General features: G+C 43.6%; 1 protein-coding gene across 6 annotated transcripts in view; it reads left to right on the forward strand.

The window, feature by feature from the left end:
• LOC126210056 (fibrous sheath CABYR-binding protein-like) overlaps positions 1-26,946 on the forward strand; it is a 111,496-nt gene that overhangs the window by 24,482 nt on the left and 60,068 nt on the right. For all 6 annotated transcript variants that reach the window (XM_049939175.1, XM_049939176.1, XM_049939173.1 and 3 more), the window contains exons 4-6: positions 13,825-13,990; positions 18,418-18,543; positions 24,890-25,089. In XM_049939175.1, coding sequence (XP_049795132.1) covers positions 13,825-13,990; positions 18,418-18,543; positions 24,890-25,089 — 492 coding nt within the window. The remainder of the gene's footprint in view (positions 1-13,824; positions 13,991-18,417; positions 18,544-24,889; positions 25,090-26,946) is intronic.

The raw sequence follows: 26,946 nt of genomic DNA on the forward strand, positions 1-26,946 counted from the left end.
GGGGACACTGAATAGTGCACGGTACATCCAAACCGTCATCGAACCCATCGTTCTACCATTCCTAGACCGGCAAGGGAACTTGCTGTTCCAACAGGACAATGCACGTCCGCATGTATCCCGTGCCACCCAACGTGCTCTAGAAGGTGTAAGTCAACTACCCTGGCCAGCAAGATCTCCGGATCTGTCCCCCATTGAGCATGTTTGGGACTGGATGAAGCGTCGTCTCACGCGGTCTGCACGTCCAGCACGAACGCTGGTCCAGCTGAGGCGCCAGGTGGAAATGGCATGGCAAGCCGTTCCACAGGACTACATCCAGCATCTCTACGATCGTCTCCATGGGAGAATAGCAGCCTGCATTGCTGCGAAAGGTGGATGTACACTGTACTAGTGCCGACATTGTGCATGCTCTGTTGCCTGTGTCTATGTGCCTGTGGTTCTGTCAGTGTGATCATGTGATGTATCTGACCCCAGGAATGTGTCAATAAAGTTTCCCCTTCCTGGGACAATGAATTCACGGTGTTCTTATTTCAATTTCCAGGAGTGTATTTTAAATTGGTGCAGATAGACTATCTCCACTTCCAAAGGTGAAAATTGACAACGTTAGCTTTAGGAATAAATGGAGAGGAATTATTTAAGTGAGAATGCAATTTAAGATGATTTTACTTAGATAAAATATGTTCTATATTAACTAATGAAATGTATTATGTCACATCCATAGAGGAAGGAAGATGAACTGCCTTGGAATAATGGAAATTCATAAACATATTTTTGTACCCCGCTTGGGGGGCGGCCTGTGGGTAAAGAACAGGAACAGGAGAAGGTACTAATCTCTCGGTACTGCAGATACAGTTAAGGCACCTTTACTAGCGGATAGCACTTGCAAACACATTACATAACTTGCAAGGTGGTGTGAAGTTGAAGCGAAGTGTCCTGGCTGGCTGCACCTGATGAAATGGGCTGAAGCAGTCGCAGAGCTCGTAGACCTCGACAGCACCGGCTAGAGGTTGCTGTAGTCAGTGTCTCTCATAGTGCCAACTTAGCAGAGTGGACCTATGTCGTGGCATCGTAGCTATCGATACCACACATATGTCCATCTGCCTAAGATAAGTACTAAATGACTAGACACAGTTCCTGTACACGCCACTCCTAACTGCAAATAGAGTCCGCACAGATAATGTAGTCAGGAGATGTTCTGTCGGCTGGGCACACGTGGGCAGAATGGTAGTGGTGGGGTTTACTGGCAAGTGCTGTAGGGGAAATGTTGAGTGCTGGAGGGGAAGTGCCATTCTAAAGTGAAGCATGTCCCCCCCCCCCCCCCCCTTTTTTTTTTGGTGCAAATATTACACTTTGCCGTCCGCATGTCTCATACAAATTTATTCACTTGGTGCACAAGTACTTACAAAAACAAAAAACTTGTTGACGTGTGTAAGTTATTGCTACCTAAACAAAACACTAACAGAATGCAAACGATACTAAAGTGCTGTCGCCAGCCACTGTGCTGACGACACCACTGTGGTGTCGTCGGCCGCTGAGTGATACTATGCACACGACACCACTGGTGTCGCCGGCCGTTGACCGCTATTTCGCTCCAGACACCACTGAGGTGTCGCCAGATGCCGGTGTGTTAAGTGGAGCCTCTCCGTGCCCACACTTGCATGGTGATCATTCAGAAAGATCTGCCACCACTGTTTCGGTTAGTATCTAAAAAGAATTCTGCTACAAATTGCCTGGCTTGTTAACAGCATTTATAACTTTCAGAAAAGCATCATGAGTGACAAATTTTGTTGCCTTGTTAAAATTTGCTTCTTTTACCAAAGACAGTGGAGTTTACACGGTGTCACCTCGCTAACATGTTGTGCAGACCAAACTATGAGAGAATTCTGAAATTGTGGTTTATTAGGAGAGGTACTGAGGAAATTTGGCAAATTGGATACATACGTTCATACATTTGTGGTTGTTTTAGATTAAAAAAGTGTTTTGTTTATAAAGTTGGAGTGCAAGTTACTTACGGTGTTTCTTTACATATTTTCCAAACCACTTCTTCCCTCCTCTTTGGCACCAATTGACATAGAAAGAAATAATTTCACATATGCACTAGGCAATTTTTGCCATTCTGCTCTTTTTCAAAACAGCCAACACACGTATGACATATACTAAAAACTGACAATGACAGACGTAGTTATACATGAGACACCACAGTACCCCCATTCTCAAAAGCAGGTAGCACTTACATACATGCTCCACAAAATAACAACACTACCATTAGACACAGACAGTTACAAAAAAAAGAAGTGAATACCATAATACAAATAGCCACAAGCAATGGATACAAAGGAAACTTAGTAACAAAGCTGAACAGTAAAATCAAGAAACAGAAAAGAACGAACACCCAGCTGTCATCAACAAAAGGACAGAGTATGGTACATAACGACATACAACCACAAATACACACACAGAATATCCAGCATTTTCAAAAAACAAGGCATAAAAATATCCCAGCAAACCAACAATTCAATTAAAAAATACTCCCCAAAAACATTAGGAAAAACTGATCTATATTTGAAATTGGGAGAGTACCAACTGAAATGCAATACTTGTGGTGGATAGTACATAGGTCAAACCAGGAGGACATTTGATACCAGACACAAATAACATGTAAGATATGAAAGTAAAGGACATCATTCAACTTCAGCAGAACACCTACACTAACCAGCAGACACACAGGCGTGGAAATCAAAAATACCTCCCCACCTTACAAGTAAACTACCACATTCAGAAAACCATAACAGAAAAGAAACAACGGACTAACCTGACAAACCACCCACTCTTTAAACGTATTGACCACTTAATTTAACGTTAAATATAAACATATAACCACAGACTCTATTTACCACTGCCATCTCCTCCCACATTCTGTCCTATAATTACCATCCGGCCCCCCCCCCCCTGCCCCGCCCTCCTCCCCCAAAACCACTCCATATGTGTGACTCACATTCATCATCTACTCCCCTTCTCCCCCTCCCCCACTCACACTCCAGCCCCCATAGTTTCATGAAGTTATGATAGGTGATGACCCTGTATGTAGCCTTCAAAATGGCATCTGTAACAGAGATGCATTCCAAGCAGAGAGCTACCATTGAGTTTCTTTTGGCAGAAAACCAGAGCATCACAGCTACTCATAGGCACTTGCAGAATATCTACAGAGACTGGACAGTGAACATTGGGTGCGGCACCTGTCATCATCGTAACAGTCACGAAAACCTGTCCATTCTCCCATGTGCTGCGAGGCCACACACAGCTGTGACTCGTGCAGTGTTGGAACGTGGGGGCACACTCATTCAGATGATTGAGAACGTCTGTGTGGCTAATGCTGATACGCTCGTCCACAAGTTGGGATACTCAAAGGTCTGTGCCAACTAGGTTCCTTGCTGCCGGACAGAAGACCGTAAAGGCCAACGAAGTACCATTTGTGCGGAATTGCTTGCGCCTTACAGGGCTGATCGGGACAATTTTTTGTCGAATGTCGCCACACGTGGGTTTCATCATTTTGAATCGGAAACAAAACGGCATCCGTGGAGTGGCGCCACACGACCTCTCTTTCAAAGAAAATGTTCAAAGCCGCATCCTCAGCTGGTAAAATTGTGACGACAGTTTTCGAGCCTCTGAAGGGGCTATTCTGTACGGTGTTCTCTCTCAGTGCAACAATCGACTTGAAAGTGTATTGTTACCCCCAAGAAATTAAAGAAACAATTTCATTGTGTTTGTTACCTTAAAAATGCAAACAGACTTCTCATTCGCCATGACAACACAAGACATCACACGTCTGCATACCCAGGGGGACTGTTCTTCCTTATCCACCCTACAGCCCAGATCCTGCATCTTCCGACTTCAATCTGTTTGGCCCAATGAAGGAAGCAGTATATGGATGATGGGGAGGTTATTGATGCAGCAAGACATTGGCACAGATGTCAACCAGTAGAGTGGTACCATGTGGGCATACAGGCTCTCCCAGAAAGGCAGCGTAACACCGTTGAATTGAAAGTACATTATGTTGGAAAGTAGAGGTTTGTAGCCAAAAGAGTGGTGTACAGGAATCCTGAATAAAACTAACCTGCTTTGAGAAAAAGTGTGTTTCATTGCTTATTGAACACTCTGCTTATCTCCGGAACAATATTGCCCGATATGTCTTCAAGGAAGCAGAGCTGCTGGTTTATGTGCTTGCTGACCACACGGTGTCTCAGCTATGTGGTGGATGGTTGCGTTAACTCCTTCCGTTATATTTGTTTATGTTGTATTTGGAATTGAGCTAATGTGTATGATTCAGATTTTGAAATTATTCTTTAAGTGCTGTAAGTTAGTGCTGGAATCAAAATTGAGACTTGATATTTGCTACTTCTTGTGGTACTCAATGCTGTGTATATGGAGGATGATGATCAAGGAAAATGTGTCTTAGGTGTAGGCACATTGTTGAGAAACAAATATTTCAGTGACAATCTTTATTTAGATAGTGTGCAGCTTGTGTTGTGGTGAGGTTGTGAATGTGGAGGGAGATTTTGAAAACTTTAGATGTGCATTGATGTTAATATTATCTGACAAGGAGACCTTAAGGACTGGCCTGCTCCAATGTTATTCCTCTTTGTTATACTTGGTTACCCCCCCCCCCCCCCCCCCCCCCCACCTCCTACAGGCCTGGGGGTTAGAATAGGCCCGAGTTATTCCTGCCTGTTGTAAGAGCTGACTAAATGGAGTCTCACACCTTTCGGCCTTTATGTGGTGGTCCCCGGTGGGGGTGGACTGCCATTCAAAACTTTCACGATGAGCGAGCCAATTGGGGAAGGGTCATGGTGCATCATGTCCATCCTGCATAGAGATCTTAAACCCAATTCCTCTTTGTGGCATAGCCACCCCGCTCATCCTTCATCTCTTGAGCGAGGATGACTTCATTGGTGCATTTTCTTCCACCCACTATGCAGTGTCGTTTTCTGCACTGACGAGGACCATGGAATTCTTTGCACCTCATATCCAGCACAGTAACCAGTCCGTTGTGGTGGGACTGCCATGTACCCTGTTGGTTGTAGCCCCCTGACAATGCAGGGATCGCTCTGATGATGCCTGTGCCGTTAACTCCCCATGTATGCCATGGAGCAGATGCCCATCTCCCTGGGACATTGGTACTCCTGGCAATGGCCATCCTGCCAGGTGGCACTTACTGAGGTTGGGTGGCGCCCATGAGGAGGGCCCCTGGTTGGAGTGATTGGCATCAGGGCGGATGACACACCATGAAGCGTAGTAAGTCATCTCCTGCTGGTGGTCCTCTGTCAGCAGTCTCTAAATGGACAAAGTCTAACTTCAATGCTAATCATTTCCTTCCCTGGCCCCACCGTGGGAGGAATGCCAGGCTAATTATGGCAGTGAAGCTTATTTGCCCTGGTACGTCGTATGTACGAGAGTTGATAGGGGATCTTTCATGTCCATGAAGCCTCAGATTTTTGTGGAGCATTTGGAGGACAAGTTTGGGGAGGTGGAGGACTTGTCCAAAATGCACTCTAGGTCATTCGTGATAAGAACAGCATCCACTGCCCAGTCACAGGCATTACTCGCTTGTGACAAGTTGGGGGATGTTTCTCTTACCATCACATCCCATAAGAGCTTAAATATGGTCCAGGGTATTATATTCCACAGGTACTTTCTTTTGCAGTCAGACAACGAGCTGTACGCCAATTTGGAGCGACGAGGTGTTCATTTCGTCCGGCGCATTCAGGGGCCAAGGGGTAATTAGGTTGCCACGGTGCCTTCATCTTGGCCTTCGAGGGTGACACATTGCTCGAGAATGTCAAGGTGTTAGTCTACTGCTGTGACGTCAAGCCATATATCCCTCCCCCAATGTGGTGCTTTAAGTGCTGGAAGTGTGTCCATACGTCTTCCCGCTGTACTTCCAGCGTCACATGTCGAGATTGTGGACCAGACTGCAGGATTTTACAGAAAGAGAGGAAAATCATGCAATATAAGACACTGGGCCGACTGACCTACAGTGAGTCTAAGAGGAAATTTGAGCGCCTACATCCTGTGGCTCTGACCTCCTCTTGCACCACCGCTACGAGAACAGTTGTCGCCTCTTCAGTTCCTCGCATTCCTGTCACCTCTCAGAACCAGAAGACTACACCTGCCCCCTTGATGCTGGGGGGGGGGGGGGGGCGGCAGCACTTCCCTCCCTGTTGCTCCCACAGCACTTACTTCGGAAGCAACACCCCACCAACCATCGGGGATATCAGTCCCCACTTCTGAACCAGAGAAGCATAAGTCTTCTTCGCTCCTCTCACTAGGAATGGGTCCCTTGGGTCACTCCCTTCCCAGGGTTCTGCTAGTGGGTAAGATGACACCTGCCAGTGGCTGAAGAGCCCAAAAGCAGCTGGTCGTGGGGCATCACGCTCCTCCTCAGCCCCGTAGACTGAATCAGTGAAGTCCTCCCAGCCGGGGAAACCCAAGGAGCAGCGAGAGAAATCCAAAAAGAAGGTTCCCAAGACCAGGGGAATTGCAGTGGCACCCACACCACCACTACCTACAAGCTCATCGTCTGCGGATGAGGTGGGGACTTGCCATTTGCTGAGGACCTAGATCTCACCGGACCCTCAGACACAATGGATATAGACTGCTCAGGCAAAAAGTCGTTGGCAGCAGTTGACCATGGGGCGTAAACTGCCTCATTCAATATTCCATGCCTTCCCATTCTCACGATGACGTCATCCTCCAGTGGAATTGCGGCAGTTTTTTCCACTGCCTGGCTGAGCTACGGCAACTGTTAAGCTCTAGATCTGCTTTCCGCATTGCCCTCCAGGAAACCTGGTTCCTGGCAATACAGACCCCTCCCCCCGCAGCTATAAGGGATACTACAGGAACTGTAGCGACTATAATAGAGTGTCAGGTGGAGATTGCATATATGTCCTAAACTCAGTCTGTAGTGAAACTGTGCCGCCGGCCGGGGTGGCCTAGCAGTTCTAGGTGCCACAATCTGGAACCGCGCGACCGCTATGGTCACAGGTTCGAGTCCTGCCTTGGGCATGGATGTGTGTGATGTCCTTAGTTAGGTTTAAGTAGTTCTAAGTTCTAGGGGTCTGATGACCTTAGAAGTTATGTGCCATAGTGCTCAGAGCCATTTGAACCATTTGATTTTGAAACTGTGCCCCTTCAAACCCCTCTTGGAGCTGTGGCTTACACAATAAGGATGATGCAGGAAATAACTGTCTGCGATGTATATCTTCCTCCAGATGGTGCAGTATCCCTGAATGTATTAACTGCACTGATTGATCAACTCCCTAAACCTTTTGTACTTTCGGGAGATTGTAACGCCCATAACCTCTTATAGTGTGACACCGTGCTTACTGGCTGAGGTAGAGATGTTGAAACTTTACTGTGTCAGTTCGACCTCTGCCTCTTAAATACTGGGGCCGCCACACATTTCAGTGTGGCTCATGGTAGCTACTCGGCCATTGATTTATCAGTTTACAACCCAGGACTTCCCCCATCTATCCACTGGAGAGCACATGACGACCTGTGTGGTAGTGACCACTTCCCCATCTTCATGTCACTATCCCGGCGTCAAGCCCATGGACACCTTCCCAGATGGGCTTTAAATAAGGTGGACTGGGAGACTTTAACCTCTGCTGTCACCGTTGAATCTCCCCCACACGGTAACATCGATGTGATGGTTGAGCAGGTGACTATAACAATCGTTTTTGTGGCAGAAAACATGATCCCTCGCTCTTTAGGATGCCCCTGGTGAAAGGCAGTCCCTTAGTGGTCGCCGGAAGTCACTGAAGCAATTGAGGAGTTTCGCGAGTTCTACAGTGGCATAAGCGGCACCCTACCCTGGAGCACCTCACAGCCTTTAAAACGCTCCATGCCTGTGTTCGCCAACTTACCAAACGACGGAAGCAGGAGTGTTGGGAGAGAGATGTCTCAACCATTTGGTGCCATACGTCACCTTCCCAAGTCTGGGCAAAGATCAAATGTGGTTTTGGGTACCAGACCCCAACAGGTGTTCCTGGTGTTAACATAAATGGCATGTTATCTACTGATGCAAACGCGATTGCCGAGCACTTTTTAGACCTCTATACTCGAGCCTCTGCATCGGAGAACTACCCCCAGCCTTTCACATTCTCAAACACCGGCTAGAAGGGAAAGTCCTCTCATTCACTACACGCCACAGTGAATCCAGTAACGCCCCATTTACAGAGTGGGTGCCCCTCAGTGCCCTTGCACGTTGCCCCGACAGCTCCTGGGCCAGATCTGATCCACAGTCAGATGATTGAACATCTCTCATCTGACTACATGTCCTTGTTATCTTCAACTAGATCTGATGTGATGGCATCTTTCCATTGCAATCGCGGGAGAGCACCATCATTCTGGTGCTCAAACCCGGTAAAAACCCGCTTGATGTGGATAGCTATCAGCCCATCAGCCTCACCAACGTTTCATAAGCTGCTGGAATGTATGGTGTGTCGGCAGTTGTTTTGGGTCCTGGAGTCATGTGGCCTACTGGGTCCATGTCAGGGCGGCTTCCACTAGGGTCGCTCTACCACTCGTAATATTGTGTCCCTCAAGTCTGCCATCCGAACAGCCTTTTCCAGATACCAACACCTGGTTGCCATCTTTTTTGATTTACGAAAAGCGCACGTGACCTGGCAACATCAAATCCGTGGGGTCTCCGAGGCCGGCTCCCGATTTTTATCCAAAATTTCCTGTCGCTTCATACTTTCCATGTCCAAGTTGGTGCCTCCCATAGTTTCCCCCATATCCAGGAGAATGGGGTCCTTTGCTGAGCAGTGTGTACAGGGAGTCATCCACATGGCGCAGTCATGGGCTTAGCTCACAGTTTCCAGTTTTTGGCCCCAAAGTCGTGTGTTATGACTCTTCTGTCAGCGTCGAAATTTACCTTAATGATGATCCACCCACTGTAGTGGAGACATATCGATTCTTAGGACTTTTTTCAATGCCTGATTGACTTGGCTTCCTCACCTTCGTCAGCTCAAGTGGAAGTGCTGCCAGCACCTCAGTGCCCTCTGCTGCCTGAGCAACACCAACTGGGGTGCAGGTCACTCTACGCTGCTGCAGCTCTACAGAGCCCCATGTTCAATCCCGCCTTGACTATGGGAGTCTGGTTTATGGTTTGGCAGCTCTCTCAGCGTTGCATTTATTTGACTCAGTGCACCACTGTGGCGTTCGCCTAGTGACAGGAGCTTTTAGGACGAGTCCGGTGACCAGTGTCCTTGGGGAGGCCGGAGTCCCTCCATTGCAGGTTAGGCGTGCACAACTGCTGGCCAGTTACATTGCACACGTTTGTAGTTCTCCTGCGCATCCGAATCACCGCCTCCTTTTCCCCACCCACGGCGGTTCATCTCCCGCATTGGCAGCCCGGGTCAGGGCCTCAAATTGAGTTCGTGTCCGATCCCTTCTTTCCGAACTGGAGTCCATACCATTACCACCTATATTTGAGGTCCATTCACATACACATTCGTGGTGTACACCTAGGCTGCGGCTTCGCCTGGACCTTTCACATGGCTCTAAGGACTCAGTTAACCACGCGGCTCGCCGCTGCCATTTCCTCTTGATTATTGACATGTACCTAGGCCACTAAGTGGTTTTCACTGAGGGTTTGATGGCTGATGGTCATGTCAGCTTCGCATATGTCCATTGAGGGCATATCGAACAGCATTCCTTGCCCGATGGCTACAGTGTTTTCACTGCTGAGTTGGTGGTTATATCACGTGCTCTTGAGCACATCCGTTCATGCCCTGGGTAGTCGTTTCTTCTGTCTACTGACTCCTTGAGCAGCTTACAAGCTATTGCCCAGTGCTGTCCATGTCATCCTTCGTAGCGACCATCCAGGAGACCATCTACACCCTGGAACAGTCCAGTCATTCAGTGGCGTTTGTCTGGACCCCAGGTCACGTCAGAAATCCAGGCAACGAACTTGCCGACAGGCTGGCCAAACAGGCTATGCGGGAACCGCTTATGGAGATCGGCTTCTCTGCAACTGACCTGCGTTCAGTGCTACGCCACAAGGTTTTGTGGCTTTGGGAAACAAAATGGCATAACCTCAGCAAGCACAACAAACTGTGTGCCATTAAGGAGACCACCAATGTGTGGCAGTCCTCCATGCGGGCCTCTTCCAGGGACACTGTGGTTCTCTGTCAGTTCCGCATTGGCCACACTTGGGTGACACACTGCTACCTCCTGCGCTGTGATGACCCATCTCGGTGCGGCGCCCAGCTAACAGTGGCCCATATCTTGGTGAGCTGTCCTTCTTGGTTGCCTTGCTATGGGCTCTTCAGTTACCGGACTTGTTGCCGTTAATTTTAAGTGACAGCGCCTCATTGGCTAATTTAGTTTTACATTTTATACTCGACTGTGGGTTTTATCATTCTATATAAGGGCTAGCGCATGTCCTTTGTCCCATTGTGTTCTCCACTCTAATGCTTTTAGGATGGATGTTTTAATGTGTTGCAGAGTGGCTGGCTTTTCCTTTTTATTCTCATGGTCAGACAGCCATGGTCATCTGCTCCTTTTTTTACCTGTTTCTTGCTTATGTGTGGTTTTCTTTTCCTGTTTTGTCCATAGTTGTGTTGGTTGTCCTCCTTTTGTTCTTCTGGTTCTTCCTTTCTCCTGTTATTGTTCTGTACATCTCCTTTCTTTTCTTCTTTCCCTTGAGTAAATATTTCACCGGGAACAAGGGACCGATGGCCTTGCAGTTTGGTCCCTTACACCCCGCCCCGCTTCCCCTCTTTTAAACCAACCAACCTACCATACTTGGTCAGTGGCCAGACATCAGTTTTCTTAGGCAGTACATGCTATTCTCAAAAGAAATTGAATAAAAATCACCTGGCAAGATTACAGAATCAGTGACAGTTGAGTGTACACAGTAAGTGTCTCATAATCATGAAGTCACTGGTTTGATTCTCACTAGTGGCACTTTTTTATTTGATTTTGTTTAAATTCTGTATTTGTTGTCAAATGGAAGTGTTAGTTATCAAATACAGAATCCGAATTTTTTTAATAAATATAAAATGTTTTTATGTTTGCTGATTTGAGGAATGCTGCTTTGGAACAGTAGGCCCCCAACCGTAAGATATTGAGGGAAATATCACAAATTTTTATTTTGTCTGTTTCAGTTGACTGTACATACAATTTATTGCTGCAGTGGTAACCAGTTTCAAGCTGAGTTGGCCATTCTGAAACCACACACTTTATTAACCACAACATGGTGCCAAAAGGCTTAAACTGCTTCATACAAGAAAGTCTGAGAGCAACAAATACACACATTGATGTGACAGCATACATGTCTACTGTTTCACCTGAATGGTTACATTGTTCAAGTTTTCCTCAGTCTTTATGTTTAATTTCAAACCGTGTCAAAATAAACTAAAATGTGATACAGATGTGTGAAAAGTTTGTATTATTAAATTAAAAAAATCTGCACTTCAGTAATACTGTTCAATCAATAGAAATAAGACTTTCTTATTGATATTGTACATTTTTTACAGAATTTTAATTTATTGTGAATACTCTCATTTTCTAAATGTAAACTGGACCAGGGACTGAACAAATACGAGACTTCTTCCACTCACTCACTGTTAAGACACTCCAAATATTTTGTACTTGACAGCACTCAGATATCTTTGAAGCTCGGAAACATACCTTTTAGACTTTTTTAAAGAGTTGTGTCATATCACCTTAGGAAATTGATATTCCAGCACTGTCTCTAGTGTTAAAAGTTTGAAGAAAATCAGGGAGAGCCTATTTGCCATATCTCCTCCAGAGACTTTGTTTTAGCGATCAGTTTCCATAAATGATTAATGGAAAATCTCATATAAAGATGTGAAACAAATACTAACAAAGAGATAGAGGGGGCTGGCCAGTACTTACCTCAGCTCAGTACAGCCGATAGATAGAACAGAACAGAAAATTTACATTTACATTCCTATCTTTCGGAACTTTGTTTCTTCATCAGAGAGGAGAGAGGGAAAAAAAAGGGGAAGAAGGGAAAGTGGATTTAGTTACTCACAACCCAGGTTATGAAGCAACAGGGAAAGGTAAACAGGGAGGGTAGCAAGGATGGAGACATGGTTGTCAGAGGGAAGCCAAAGATATTGTACTGTTAAGTTCTGTGCCAGCTTCAAACCAAAGAGGATGCCTACAGAAGTAAAGAGGTATATAGTATAAAGATAAACACAACTATGTAGGATGAAAAGATGCGTGAATGGCTAAAGAGGAGAGGGAAAAAGAAGAAGACTGAAGAGTAAATGGGAGTGAGGTTTGTTAACGTAGGTTCAGTCCAGGGGGATGGCGGGATGGAAGGATGTGTTGGAGTGCAAGTTCCCATCTCCGCAGTTCCGAGGGACTGGTGTTGGGTGGGAGAAGCCAAATGGCACGTACGTTGTAGCAGGTTCCTAGGTCCATAGAATTACGCTGGATGGCATGCTCTGCTACTGGGTATTGGACATCTCCTAATCGGACAGTTCGTCTGGGCCCGTTCATGTGCTCAGCCAGTTTAGTTGTCGTCATACCGATGTAAAAGGCTGTGCAGTGCAGGCATGTCAGCTGATAAATGACATGTGTTGTTTCACATGTGGCCCTGCCTTGAATTGTGTATGTTTTACCAGTAGTGGGGCTGGAGTAGGTGGTTGTGGGGGGATGCATGGGGCAGGTTTTGCAGCGGGGTCGGTTACAGGGATAGGAACCGTTGGGTAGAGAAGGTGGTATGGGAACATTGTAGGGTTTCACGAGGATGTTATGGGGGTTAGGGGGGGGTGACAAAAGGCAACTCTGGGTGGTGTGGGGATTGTCAAGGGATGATTTCATTTCAGGGCTTGACTTGAGAATGTCATATCCTTGGCGGAGTAATTGGTTGATGTATTCGAGGCCAGGATAATATTGGGTGAGAAGGGGGATGCTTCTGTGTGGTCTGCTCCAGCCCCACTACTGGTAAAACATACACAATTCAAGGCAGGGCCACATGTGAAACAACACATGTCATATATCAGCTGACATGCCTGCACTGCGCAGCCTTTTACATCGGTATGGCAACAACTAAACTGGCTGAGCGCATGAACGGGCACAGACGAACTGTCCTCCAAGGAGATGTCCAGTACCCAGTAGCAGAGCATGCTGTCCAGCATAATTCTATGGACCTAGGAACCTGCTACAACGTACGTGTCATTTGGCTTCTCCCACCCAACACCAGTCCCTCGGAACTGCGGAGATGGGAACTTGCACTCCAACACATCCTTTCATCCCACCATCCCCCTGGACTGAACCTACGTTAACCAACCTCACTCCCATTTACTCTTCAGTCTTCTTCTTTTTCCCTCTCCTCTTTAGCCATTCACACATCTTTTCATCCTACATAGTTGTGTTTATCTTTATACTATATACCTCTTTACTTCTGTAGGCATCCTCTTTGGTTTGAAGCTGGCACAGTACTTAACAGTAGAATATCTTTGGCTTCCCTCTGACAACCATGCCTCCATCCTTGATACCCTCCCTGTTTACCTTTCCCTGGGTTGTGAGTAACTAAATCCATTTTCCCTCCTTCCCCCCCTCTCCTCTCTGATGAAGGAACATAGTTCCGAAAGCTAGGAATGTAAATTTTCTGTTATGTTTTGTGTTATCTATCCGCTGTACTGAGCTAAGTACTGGCCAGCCCCTCTCTCTCTCTTTGTTAGTTTCCATAAACGTAAAGTTTGACAGATTTAGGAAACAAAAAGGTTGTGGCAGGAGGGGGGAGAATTCCTACAATTCCTCACCGCACAGCCTGTCTGTCGACAGGAGTACACCAAGCGCCTGTGCACAATGCTGAGGAAGCTGAAGGGCTCGATAGACGGCCTCGCGGGCCAGAGTGCGTTGATCGGTGAAGCCCTGTCGTACAGCTGCGAGGCCGAGAACAGTGAGCAGAATGAAGAAAATGTCGTCCCCGAACAGCCGCAGATCCAGGGTGAGTCGCTGCCGTGCTAAGTGTTGCTGTGTGCTGCGAGGTCTGCCCCCACACTCTTTATATGAAGGTTATGAAGGTACCATTTCCGTTTTTACGAATGGCGGCTACTGAGATGTGGCTTTACTGTTGTCCTAGAATTTGTCATTCATTATTGTTAAAACAATGGCAGTTCAGAAATTTAACAAACTCCTAGGTAGAACTGCCGCAATCACTTAACCTCAAAAGAGGAAATGTATAATACTGCTGATACAAATGCGCCAAAGTAAAAGTGAGACACTTTCACTTGTATACATGATTATTGGCAGTTTTACACATTTTGCCTGTCGTGGGGAACTACCGACCTCTAATTCCATCTCATAATTCATTAGTTTTCTCGATATAATTTTTGTGAGCATTTAAAGAAATGCTGTTGAAGATTTTTTTATGATTTGTATGACTGTATAAAGGTATACCTTGACAACAGTGCCTCTGTTCGCTTAGTCCAACTTTCAGTTATCAGTCCTCTACAGAAAAGACTTTCTGTAACAGTTTTGTTGAAATTTTTAACACTTGTGATTCTGTTGATGACAAACTTTGTGGGCACTGGCCATAATTCTTTATCATTCCAAATAAAAAATAGTGGTACTGTGCTCAACACGATCAAAGAAGACCAGTGGGTGACTTACCGTGAGGGGCAGGTGACAGCCGCAGTTCAGCTAATTTTGTGTGAATGTTTAGCAGTGAGATGGCTCTCTTCTTGACACAGTCCACACAGTTTTACCAAAGATCAAAACTGTGCTCATATCAGTTAGTGTAATCTCTCTTATAAGATTACGATAGGAGATGAAATTTCAATTTATTTTCATGAGCAGGAAACTGAGTACATGTCGCTAGCATTGCATTAGAGAATCAAAGAACAGTTAAAGGTGAATGTTATTCACAAAATCGTGAAAAATAATCTAAAATGTCACATTGTTCGCCAGTGTAACATTGCGACCTGTCACAAAATGTGCCAAACGACTGACTGACTGAGGGAGAAAAATACTGAATTCTGCATCTGTTCTCTACAAGCTCTCTTTCATTGTGTTGTCTCATTGTCTGTATTCACCTGATTCAATGCCTATTTGCTGATAACTTCTTTTTGTTCTCTTTATGTTAAACAACAAATTCATGTAGGGAGATAATTTTGAGAAACTGAAAAATAATTTGCATCCAAAATACGTTAAGGGCAGATGCAGTACCATGTCTCTGATTCTGAAATGATATCTGGCTGTAATTCAAGCATTGTGCATTCGATTGGTGCATTAACAGTATTGGAAGCATTATTGATGAGCATTTTGACAAAGCCATTGTTCAAAACTAGCTTCTCCCCCCCCCCCCCCCATACAGTTTCAGTCTCCTGGCTCTGGGATTAGTGTTAGAGGCTGTGCAGGGTAAAGGGAGTGAGTAAACAGTGACAGACTGGAAGCTTGAGTTGGTCCAATAAAGCGTCCCATCCCTTATTGCTGAAACCTTCTGCCCTCCTCCCATTTCATTTGTTACTATAGATGTTCCACAAAGGGAAAAGATAACTGTTTGACTGTGACTGTACCACCCGTTGCATGCTTAGGGAGGCCTCCCCTTTCGAGTCTTACCAAAAAAAGCGTAACAAAAACTTTTGTATTGTTCTGGTATTTCTGAAAGTGTTTAACTTTAAAGTTTATACACTTGCTCATGGAATAATACCAGTTACGGAAATAATTTTTCCATTGTTGACACTGGTACCTCAAGAGTGTTGTTTTGGAAGAATTTAACAACTTCTCAGGGTGAAGAAAATGGCTATCTACTCATTTTTAGTTATATCAGACATTGTCAGAAATACAAAAGTGATCAAATTTAGATTTCTTAAAATTTAAGTTAAAAAAGATATTTATAATAGTCTAAATCACATACATTATCAATGTGATGCCTAATTTGCTTACTCAACAGAAACTAATCATCAAATTTTAATCTTCTGCAGTGTACGCAAATCTGACAATTTTTTTAAAAAATATAAAAGACTTTAAGATACACATTTTTGATATACGGGAACAAAAAAAAGTCATTTTGTCATAAATAAGGGACACAGGACATTAGATGTTTCTTTCCATCAAATAATCAACTGTTTTTGTGACAGCTGTCGTTGCAGTGGTGAAGAATGTTAACTTTTTAGTATTTTCTCCAGATTTTGCGATTGACTTTCTTCAAACAAATTATTGTCTCTCTTCAGCATTAACAGTTCAACACTCGAAAGCAGTGGTCTAAATGTATGGAGTGTAGCCGAAGAAACAGAAGTCAATTTCTCAGAAGTGCTTTGTGAATGAACCACTAGTCATCTCGGTACACCCAGTTTACAGCTCATAGAAACATGTCACAGTTTATGGTCTGTTACATGTATTTTACATTTCCTTGCTCAATTTTTTTGAGTATTTTCTTCCACAAACTGACATGAGCTTATTTCTGAGCTACAGCCACATTGTGGGGAATCCAGTGCTGATGGATCTTTTTCACAGCTAAATGTTTATGGAAAACCGAATCTGCAGCAGTCTTAAATATGAGGGTGGCTGCATCTCACAGGAAGTCACATGCCATTATTATTATTATTATTATTATTATTATTATTATTATTATTATTTTGAAACGATAATTGAAGCTGGTGGACTTTTATGCAATTGGTTGCTGACCAGAGTAAAATTCTGCATAGCAATTGTAAATAGTCCTTTCTGAATGTAAACAAAGCTATTAGACACATGCCTTTAAGTTAGGTCTTTACTTGGGAAAGGGAGGGGGGGGGGGAGGTGGGGGAAGGGAAATCCTATGAAAAACCTCCTGTGAAATTTCCATTTTTCACAATACACCATTTTCAAATATTTACTGTAAACGAAATAATTCTGAAACTTCTGAGCTGCCATTGCATTAACAGCAACAAATGACAAATTTTAGAATAGTACTGTCACATGTCAGTAGTGCCATATAGTGCAAATAATTTGAAGAATGGGAATGTAAAAGGTTTCAAGTGCTGAATCTCACATTTATCAGCAGAATCAAATAAGCAATGCATATCTTTTTGTACGTAACTATATGTATACAAAGAAATTGAGAAGATATTCTGATACCACAGAATAGCAATGCCCACCTCAGAACTGCAAAGATAGTGAGACAAATGAGAAAATAAGTAATTTATTAAGAACATCGTAGGTGCTGTACCAGGAAACTGACTGGCTCTAAGTGCCAATAAGAAAGTTTTTGTTTAAAATGCCATTAATATAGGGGCAGAAAGTTTCATTTGTGATAACACAGAGAAAGAAATAGCAATATTTTAACTAATAGAACTGTAGTCAACAGATCCCGTTTCACATTTCTTTTAATTTTTTTAGACAAGAATAATATAATTCAATTCAAGGAAAAAATCCCCTAGTATTGACTTCTGCTTCTTACACTACTCCATTAATTGGAGTCACAGGTATTGTAGAACACCATGTGCTGTTGAGGAAGAAAAGGCAACATAAAGGTCTTTTATCAAGCTGTTTGAGATGGGTGAGTATGAGACGCTTTGATCATACTGCATTTGGAGATATTTCACACCTGCATCGAGAACAGTCTTCCAGCAGCATATTTAAAATAAAATTGTTGTAAGCATTGGAATTGCGTGGAATGGGTTCACAACTTTAGCTGATGCAACAATATTGTGTAAATATTGTGCAGCAAATGCCTTCTTACTTTTCTTCATTTCTCTATAATTCCAAAATCTTTACCACAGATAAAAAAGCTGTGTGTTCTCACCAAGAACTTGTGTGTTACCTCTTCAAACCATCCCAGGCTAAATGGAGGAGACTTTGATACATAGCACTTAGAATTCCTTCGGGAAGCACTGTTGGGCTCCATCCAGTAACAAACATTTGAAACATTTTCCCCAAGCCTAGAGACATGCAACAGTGTACTGAGAACACAACACTGAAAATGCATTTTGTGAAAAAATTACACTTAAAATGTGTTCCACTTCCACTCTTCATTTGTAACAACCTTATAGCTGACAATTGTTTGTCTGCTGCCCCCTGGTAAGTGTTCCGTTACTTTAGCTGATGGTATATCAGTACTTTCTTTGGAAACATAGTTACTTTCTATTATATAGTGGAATACATTATTGGTGGATTTTGTGGGATGCTTCAACAAATTAGACCTGGTAATGACTTTTCAGTTTTAGGCTACACAGAAGCATTTCATTGCAAATTCATGGTTTACTGTGACAGTTGTGTCCAATTTTGATTGTGAAAACTATGTACTCAAAGTAATTTATTGTTTGAGTTTTTTAAAGGAGGAGAAGTACACAAGTAATCTGAAGGTTTTCTCAGAACTAGTAATTTGTTTTACAGTTTTTACTTAACAGCAAAATGTATGTACATGTATTTCTCTCCATTCTTATGTTTCAGCAAAGAAACAAATGCAGACAGCTTCTGTTCTGCCCATGGTTCGTGGGTTTCCCATAAGGCGCATAATTGTGCCACTGCAGAGGTTAAATATCAATTCCCACAGGCACCGACCAAACAGAATTCATGGTACGTACTGGTATCAAGTGTTTCTAAGGAATTCTGAGTTGCATTAGTACCGTTTATAATTTATAATCTGTGGTGTCGAGCATTACAAATCAGACTTCTGCTTACTAACTCACTCTGTCCTTTGCATGATGGAAAAATTGATTAACCTACAATGATGTAACCAGCATTGTTGGTCGCAAATTATGTGATGGTTACCTGAAAAGAAGTAGGCGTATTAAAATTCTGAAAGTTATACGTAGTTTTGTGGAATGGCTTGATATATTTTGTGGTGCAAAATGACATTTTGTCTTATAAAACCCTGTTCCATTTTTCATTTTTAACAAGAGTGTTCATTCAGCTTCAGGATCACAATGCAAATTTTTGGACAATTACCAGTTCTGGTATTTTTAGTAGCTTTGTCTTCATATTCACTGGGACAGGTCAAATAACACTATAATATTGTTCAAAGAGATATTAGGATTGCAAGTGGTCGCTGTAAACTTCACTCCACGATATTTCAGCTGGACACGTGGCAGTCATCTTCAGGTGAGCTATCGCTGCTCCACCTTACATAGTGCGCTGATATTGTTGCTGCGCATGTGTCAGAGTGACGGTGACAGGAGCAGTGCACTGCCCGGCAGCAGTGCTCTCGGTGGTGGAACTGCAAGGATCAGCTGTACTTGGTGTTGCTGCTAGCTGCAGTCAGTGGAGTATTTTGGCATCTTCATCTGGAGCAAATCTCGGAGATGGTGGGACTCCACGCATTATCCAGCTGGTAGCCGCTGTCACGGTTAATTAGATTTTCTGCAATGTATATTTCAATGATTTTTTTTATAATGGAGCCCCAAAAAGATTGTTGCTGTGACCAAAATTAATGTTTTGCCATACTTCATTGAATGTCTGTAGGAGGTACAATGTTCTGGAACTGCAGACTCGCTGGGTTGCAGAAGCAAGTGCAATGTTTATGTTCCGTGCAACATTCTTTCACTGTGTGTGGTGTTTCTCCTATATAGGCTGTACCACACTGGCAATGTATTTTATAAATTCTTGCCTTCCACAATAACAAATTATCCTTCACTGATCCCAGCAGGTCTGAAATCTTAGATACTGGGTGGAAATTCACTTTCACCTGAAAATAACTAAGCTTCTTGCTGTTTTGAAGGAAATGTTTCCAACGATGGTAAGAAAAGCTACTGACTTAGCTGGCACATTTTCCTCTTTATCCAGTTCTGGGTTCTCAGTTTTAGCCGAGAATGCCTATCTGCAACTCAACATCTCCGCTATATGATGAGTAGCAACCTGTCCTCCTTATAATATTGCCATTATGCCGTCCTGGACTTTCCATTTTTTGAGTATATAGTTATAAAACTGAGCCAGTGATAGAACAGTGTTATCTTTCAGAAACTTCATATTGGCTGAAGACCTGTCAATACTGATGATAGTATTAAAATGGCACGATTTTCCTGGTCCTAGTTTGTGTAAAGCATTGTTCATTTGCATCTCCTAAAATTGTGCACACGTAAGAAGGCAGGTGGTGCTACGGTGTGCAGTAGAAGAGAAGAGTGCGCTCCAGTCGACAACATCGTTCTACTGCAGCTGTCTGTGGCACATGCTTCGGGGTAGTATTTAGTGTCGATTTACATCTCAGGTTAGGCACGTTGAGGGTATTTAGCAATTGCAGTGTTTATTATGGACAGCATAAAGCAAACGTGTAAAGTATTATGTTAGCGAGTGACAGCAATAGTTCAGAGCATATAAGTTTTTCTAGTCAGAGTCAGAAGCAAAAACAGCGGTGCGATGCAGCGCTTACCCGGCACTGTCGGTTACTGGAGTATGCTGCAGCTGGAGTGCATGGCCCGAGGCAGATGAGGATGTGAGCACACTGGCGATATCGCAAAGTATTCTCTCGTCTCTGTCTCCACACAGTACGTGTCACGTTCCAGCTTTCTGGCTTGCACGTCACTCCGATTAGTTTCACCGTATTTGGAAAAACAGGCTGTGTTCCACATATCCTTTGTCTACACTGCTGACCTTAAAATTGCAGTATATTTTTCTTGTTGCTCGCATATTTTTCTTGTTGCTAGCTTTTGTGTAATCACTACTTTCTAAATATTGACAGAAAATTATTCCATAAAACATTATTAAAAGGAATTAAGCAAAATATGTCAAGAAGTTGAATTATTTGTTTGTGGGACTACCAATTATACAAAGAGCAAAATAGCTTAACTTAATTGAGCAGCACAGTAATATGCTTCTTCCCGTTTGTTTTCATCATGATGTATATCTAACAATGAACAGCATTCCAACCTAAAACTTCCTGGCAGATTAAAACTGTGTGCTGGATCGAGACCAGAACTTGGAAACTTTGCCTTTTGTGGGCAAGTGCTCTACTGTCTGAGCTACCTGAACAAGACTCACGATCCATCCACAGAAGCTCTCCTGAAAGCGTTGCAGAAATTGCAATACTGGAAGAAAGGATATTGAAGAGACATGGCTTAGCCACAGCCTGGGGGATGTTTCCAGCATTCTACTCTGTTTACGGACTCTTGTTCATGTGCTACGTCAATTGTTGATATGATTTGTTATATAGTACTGAGTATAGCGTGTTTTCTTAAAATTTGGAGAGTGTCCATTTTAAGAGAATTGCGTAATAATTCTTTGAAAAAAATCATTAACAATCTCTTGTATTGCATTCTCTCTAATGGGGTTTATTATAACACTAGTATTGAGCACAGAAAGTACCAATTCTGCTTGATGAATGTTAAATGGAGGTCATTCGCATATGTAAGGGAAAGTAGTGGGCCTAGATTTGAAACTTGTGGGACTCCCTTGATGTTGCCGCCCCCCCCCCCCCCATTAACTAAAATTTTCTTTCATTTCTGTATTGTTCGGACTACTCGGCACAACATTTTGTATTTAGTTTGTAAAATACGATTGGAAACCAGTTTCACGTTGTTGTTGTTGTTATGGTCTTCAGTCCTGAGACTGGTTTGATGCAGCTCTCCATGCTACTCTATCCTGTGCAAGCTTCTTCATCTCCCAGTACCTACTGCAACCTACATCCTTCTGAATCTGCTTAGTGTATTGATCTCTTGGTCTCCCTCTACGATTTTTACCCTCCACGCTGCCCTCCAATGCTAAATTTGTGATCCCTTGATGCCTCAAAACATGTCCTACCAACCGATCCCTTCTTCTAGTCAAGTTGTGCCACAAACTTCTCTTCTCTCCAATCCTATTCAATACCTCCTCATTAGTTACGTGATCTACCCACCTTATCTTCAGCATTCTTCTGTAGCACCACATTTCGAAAGCTTCTATTCTCTTCTTGTCCAAACTGGTTATCGTCCATGTTTCACTTCCATACATGGCTACACTCCATACAAATACTTTCAGAAACGACTTCCTGACACTTAAATCTATACTCGATGTTAACAAATTTCTCTTCTTCAGAAACGATTTCCTTGCCATTGCCAGTCTACATTTTATATCCTCTCTACTTCGACCATCATCAGTTATTTTACTCCCTAAATAGCAAAACTCCTTTACTACTTTAAGTGTCTCATTTCCTAATCTAATCCCCTCAGCATCACCCGATTTAATTCGACTACATTCCATTATCCTTGTTTTGCTTTTGTTGATGTTTATCTTATATCCTCCTTTCAAGACACTGTCCATTCCGTTCAACTGCTCTTCCAAGTCCTTTGCTGTCTCTGACAGAATTACAATGTCATCGGCGAACCTCAAAGTTTTTACTTCTTCTCCATGGATTTTAATACCTACTCCGAATTTTTCTTTTGTTTCCTTTACTGCTTGCTCAATATACAGATTGAATAACATCGGGGAGAGGCTACAACCCTGTCTCACTCCTTTCCCAACCACTGCTTCCCTTTCATGCCCCTCGACTCTTATAACTGCCATCTGGTTTCTGTACAAATTGTAAATGGCCTTTCTCTCCCTGTATTTTACCCCTGCCACCTTCAGAATTTGAAAGAGAGTACTCCAGTTAACGTTGTCAAAAGCTTTCTCTAAGTCTACAAATTACAAATGCTAGAAACGTAGGTTTGCCTTTTCTTAATCTTTCTTCTAAGATAAGTCGTAAGGTTAGTATTGCCTCACATGTTCCAACATTTCTACGGAATCCAAACTGATCTTCCCCGAGGTCCGCTTCTACCAGTTTTTCCATTTGTCTGTAAAGAATTCGCGTTAGTATTTTGCAGCTGTGACTTTTTAAACTGATAGTTCGGTAATTTTCACATCTGTCAACATCTGCTTTCTTTGGGATTGGAATTATTATATTCTTCTTGAAGTCTGTGGGTATTTCGCCTGTCTCATACATCTTGCTCACCAGATGGTAGAGTTTTGTCATGACTGACTCTCCCAAGGCCATCAGTAGTTCTAATGGAATGTTGTCTACTCCCGGGGCCTTGTTTCGACTCAGGTCTTTCAGTGCTCTGTCAAACACTTCACACAGTATCTTATCTCCCATTTCATCTTCATCTACATCCTCTTCCATTTCCATAATATTGTCCTCAAGTACATCGCCCTTGTATAAACCCTCTATATACTCCTTCCACCTTTCTGCCTTCCCTTCTTTGCTTAGAACTGGGTTGCCATCTGAGCTCTTGATATTCATACAAGTGGTTCTCTTCTCTCCAAAGGTCTCTTTAATTTTCCTGTAGGCAGTATCTATCTTACCCCTAGTGAGACAAGCCTCTACATCCTTACATTTGTCCTCTAGCCATCCCTGCTTAGCCATTTTGCACTTCCTGTCGATCTCATTTTTGAGACGTTTGTATTCCTTTTTGCCTGCTTCATTTACTGCATTTTTATATTTTCTCCTTTCATCAATTAAATTCAATATATCTTCTGTTACCCAAGGATTTCTATTAGCCCTCGTCTTTTTACCTACTTGATCCTCTGCTGCCTTCACTACTTCATCCCTCAGAGCTACCCATTCTTCTTCTACTGTATTTCTTTCCCCCATTCCTGTCAATTGTTCCCTTATGCTCTCCCTGAAACTCTCTACAACCTCTGGTTCTTTCAGTTTATCCAGGTCCCATCTCCTTAAATTCCCACCTTTTTGCAGTTTCTTCAGTTTCAATCTGCAGGTCATAACCAATGGATTGTGGTCAGAATCCACATCTGCCCCTGGAAATGTCTTACAATTTAAAACCTGGTTCCTAAATCTATCTGATACCTTTTAGTATCTCCAGGATTCTTCAAGGTATACAACCTTCTTTTATGATTCTTGAACCAAGTGTTAGCTATGATTAAGTTATGCTCTGTGCAAAATTCTACAAGGCAGCTTTCTCTTTCATTTCTTCCCCCCAATCCATATTCACCTACTATGTTTCCTTCTCTCCCTTTTCCTACTGACGAATTCCAGTCGCCCATGACTATTACATTTTCGTCTCCCTTCACTACCTGAATAATTTCCTTTATCTCGTCATACATTTCATCAATTTCTTCATCTGCAGAGCTAGTTGGCATATAAACTTGTACTACTGTAGTAGGCATGGGCTTTGTCTCTATCTTGGCCACAATAATGCGTTCACTATGCTGTTTGTAGTAGCTAACCCGCACTCCTATTTTTTTATTCATTATTAAACCTACTCCTGCATTACCCCTATTTGATTTTGTATTTATAACCCTGTATTCACCTGCCACCGAACTTCACTAATTCCCACTATATCTAACTTTAACCTATCCATTTCCCTTTTTAAATTTTCTAACCTACCTGCCCGATTAAGGGATCTGACATTCCACGCTCCGATCCGTAGAACGCCAATTTTCTTTCTCCTGATAACGATGTCGTCTTGAGTAGTCCCCGCCCGGAGATCCAAATGGGGGACTATTTTACCTCCGGAATATTTTACCCAAGAGGACGCCATCATCATTTAATCATATAGTAAAGCTGCATGTCCTCGGGAAAAATTATGGCTGTAGTTTCCCCTTGCTTTCAGCCGTTCGCAGTACCAGCACAGCAAGGCCGTTTTGGTTAATGTTACAAGGCCAGATCAGTCAATCATCCAGACTGTTGCCCCTGCAACTACTGAAAAGGCTGCTGCCCCTCTTCAGGAACCACATGTTTGTCTGGCCCCTCAACAGATACCCCTCCGTTGTGGTTGCACCTACGGTACGGCCATCTGTAACGCTGAAGCACGCAAGCCTCCCCACCAACGGCAAGGTCCATGGTTCATGGGGGGGGGGGGGGGCGGCAGTTTCACGTAAAGCCATGTATTCCATTTGTCAGGTGCTGTCTGCACAGTATTGCATCTTTAATATCCGGGAGTGTAGTGTAGTGGTGCTCACTAGTCTGCGCAGTTCATTCTGTGGTGTCCATTCATCTCGGTGCTTCTGGTTTTAGGGCACAGGAGAGAGCCGTGGTGGCGCGAGACAGAGCCGGAGACACCGGAGCCGCTGCAGGAGACACACCCCCACCGGCCAGGCCACGGCCAGCGGGTGCCAGTGCGGCGGCTGCAGAGGGTGGAGCGGCGCCCACACCGTGCCGTCGTCCGGCCACGGTCCCGGCCCGGTGTGCGCAGGCGGCAGGAGGCTGCCGTCGTGGTAATGCTCTGTGTGCAAAGTCGCTTTATGGCCTGCTTCGATGCCTCGGTGGATGACGATAACTGGTCGCTAAACTTTGATTTGTCGAGTGCGACACGTTTCGGAAGCCAAGCTGCGTGGTGGGATTCTAAACGTATCACTCAGATTGCAGTGATGTTCGTTGGATTAATAAAATGGAAGGCTGTTTTCTCAAAAATCGGCATAGCAAGACTGACTCTGTTAAAATGTGTGTAAATTCTTGTGAAAAAACTGATAACGACTATTTTAATATTCCTATTCGTTGAGAAGTAGTTTGAATGTTGCCAGTTTCGGACAGATTGATATTAAAGTTTAAAATGACACAAGGCTTATGTTGTGTGTGTGAAGTAGGCTATTTTTATTGTGGTGAAAGTACCTCGGAACGGTGGTGTCCTGGAAAATGTTGTCATTTTATACCCCACTTGACTGCTTTTGAAGTAGTTCCTATCTTGGTACATGCAAGCTGTGTAGAATAAGACACACAGTTAAATATTTCAGCTGCTCACAAGCAGAAGTATATTGTAGATGGATAGATAAAAAATCTGTTCACCAGGAGGTGGCAGGAGAACACTCTTGGTAAATATAATTGCAATTGATTGAAATTCCTGTGGAATCCAAATATTTCAATGTTTCTAGGTGGAAACAACCACAATGGCAGTTCACCCACAGTAATGGCTGGTGTGGGCAGAGGGTGGGGGGTGGGAGGACACGTGTAAGAAACTGTTTGTTCAACACTGTAAATAGGTTTAATTATTTTTTCTTATCTGACATAAGATTGGAATAAATAAGCTACCTGGCATGCTAGATAATCAGGTGGTTTAACCAAAAGGAAATGTTGCTGGGGTTGAGAGGGAAGGGCAGTGGCTTCAGGTATTATGTACTGTTGGAAGTTTTCAAAGTTCCAATGTAGATGTACTGTTTTCCATGAGTTATGTTATCTGATATGTGTGAAGTGTTTCTCCCACTGTAGCCGGCTGCTGCTCTCTCAGTTCATACTACCCGACCCACAAGATCTGCTCAGATGCTGCAGAAAAGCATCGTACATTAAGCATACTTCGGCTGCTAGTTCTCACTTGTGTCTACTAATTCACATATTGCAATCTTCACCCGCGTCAGTCCTGTACTTCGACATTATCTGCCTGCCTTCCCTTAGATCATTGTCTCGGCCTTTTCATCTCTCCTAGAATCTGGCAGAAACTTCCTCGGCTCACCTGCCTTTCATTTGTCAGCTGCGTGCCCCACACACACCTCTGCTGCATTTTCGTTACAGCTGCAATTACGAGGTGTATTTGAAAGTATTGAACCTTCAGTAGGCACAAACAGTTTTTCTATTTGGAGATACAGGATTCTAATGCCATTCATAGCAGTCTTGGTAATGCACAAGCTATTCCCACTACTTCTACCACTCTTGGAAAACATTTTCCGAGAATGTCTTTTGGAACCGTGATAGGCTGGGCTGTTGCACTCCACGTGATGTCTTCTCTTGACTCAGATCGCATTTGGTGGGGTGAGGGGGGCATCTTCATCTGGGGAAATAGGCGAAAGTCTCATGGAGTCATTTCAGGGGAGTAGGGAACCCAACATACAACAGGAATGTTGTGTTGGTGAAAAAAGTTTGAACTGAATGAGTAGAACAGGGCGCTATGTTGTCATGATGGCGCTGCCGAGTAGTTTCTGGAGGTCAGGTAGTTCGTACCCCACAGTGTGATGAGGGCTTACCCGTATCTTGTTCACAAGTTATTGTAATACGATACAAAGGCCTTCCACGAGCGGGTTGCCATTTTGGTTCGGTGTGGGCCTGCCTGAAAGTGGATTGCCGTCTGCCTGTTTGCAGCAGTC

Source organism: Schistocerca nitens, chromosome 10 (genome assembly GCF_023898315.1).
Source record: "Schistocerca nitens isolate TAMUIC-IGC-003100 chromosome 10, iqSchNite1.1, whole genome shotgun sequence".
NCBI lineage: Eukaryota > Metazoa > Arthropoda > Insecta > Orthoptera > Acrididae > Schistocerca > Schistocerca nitens.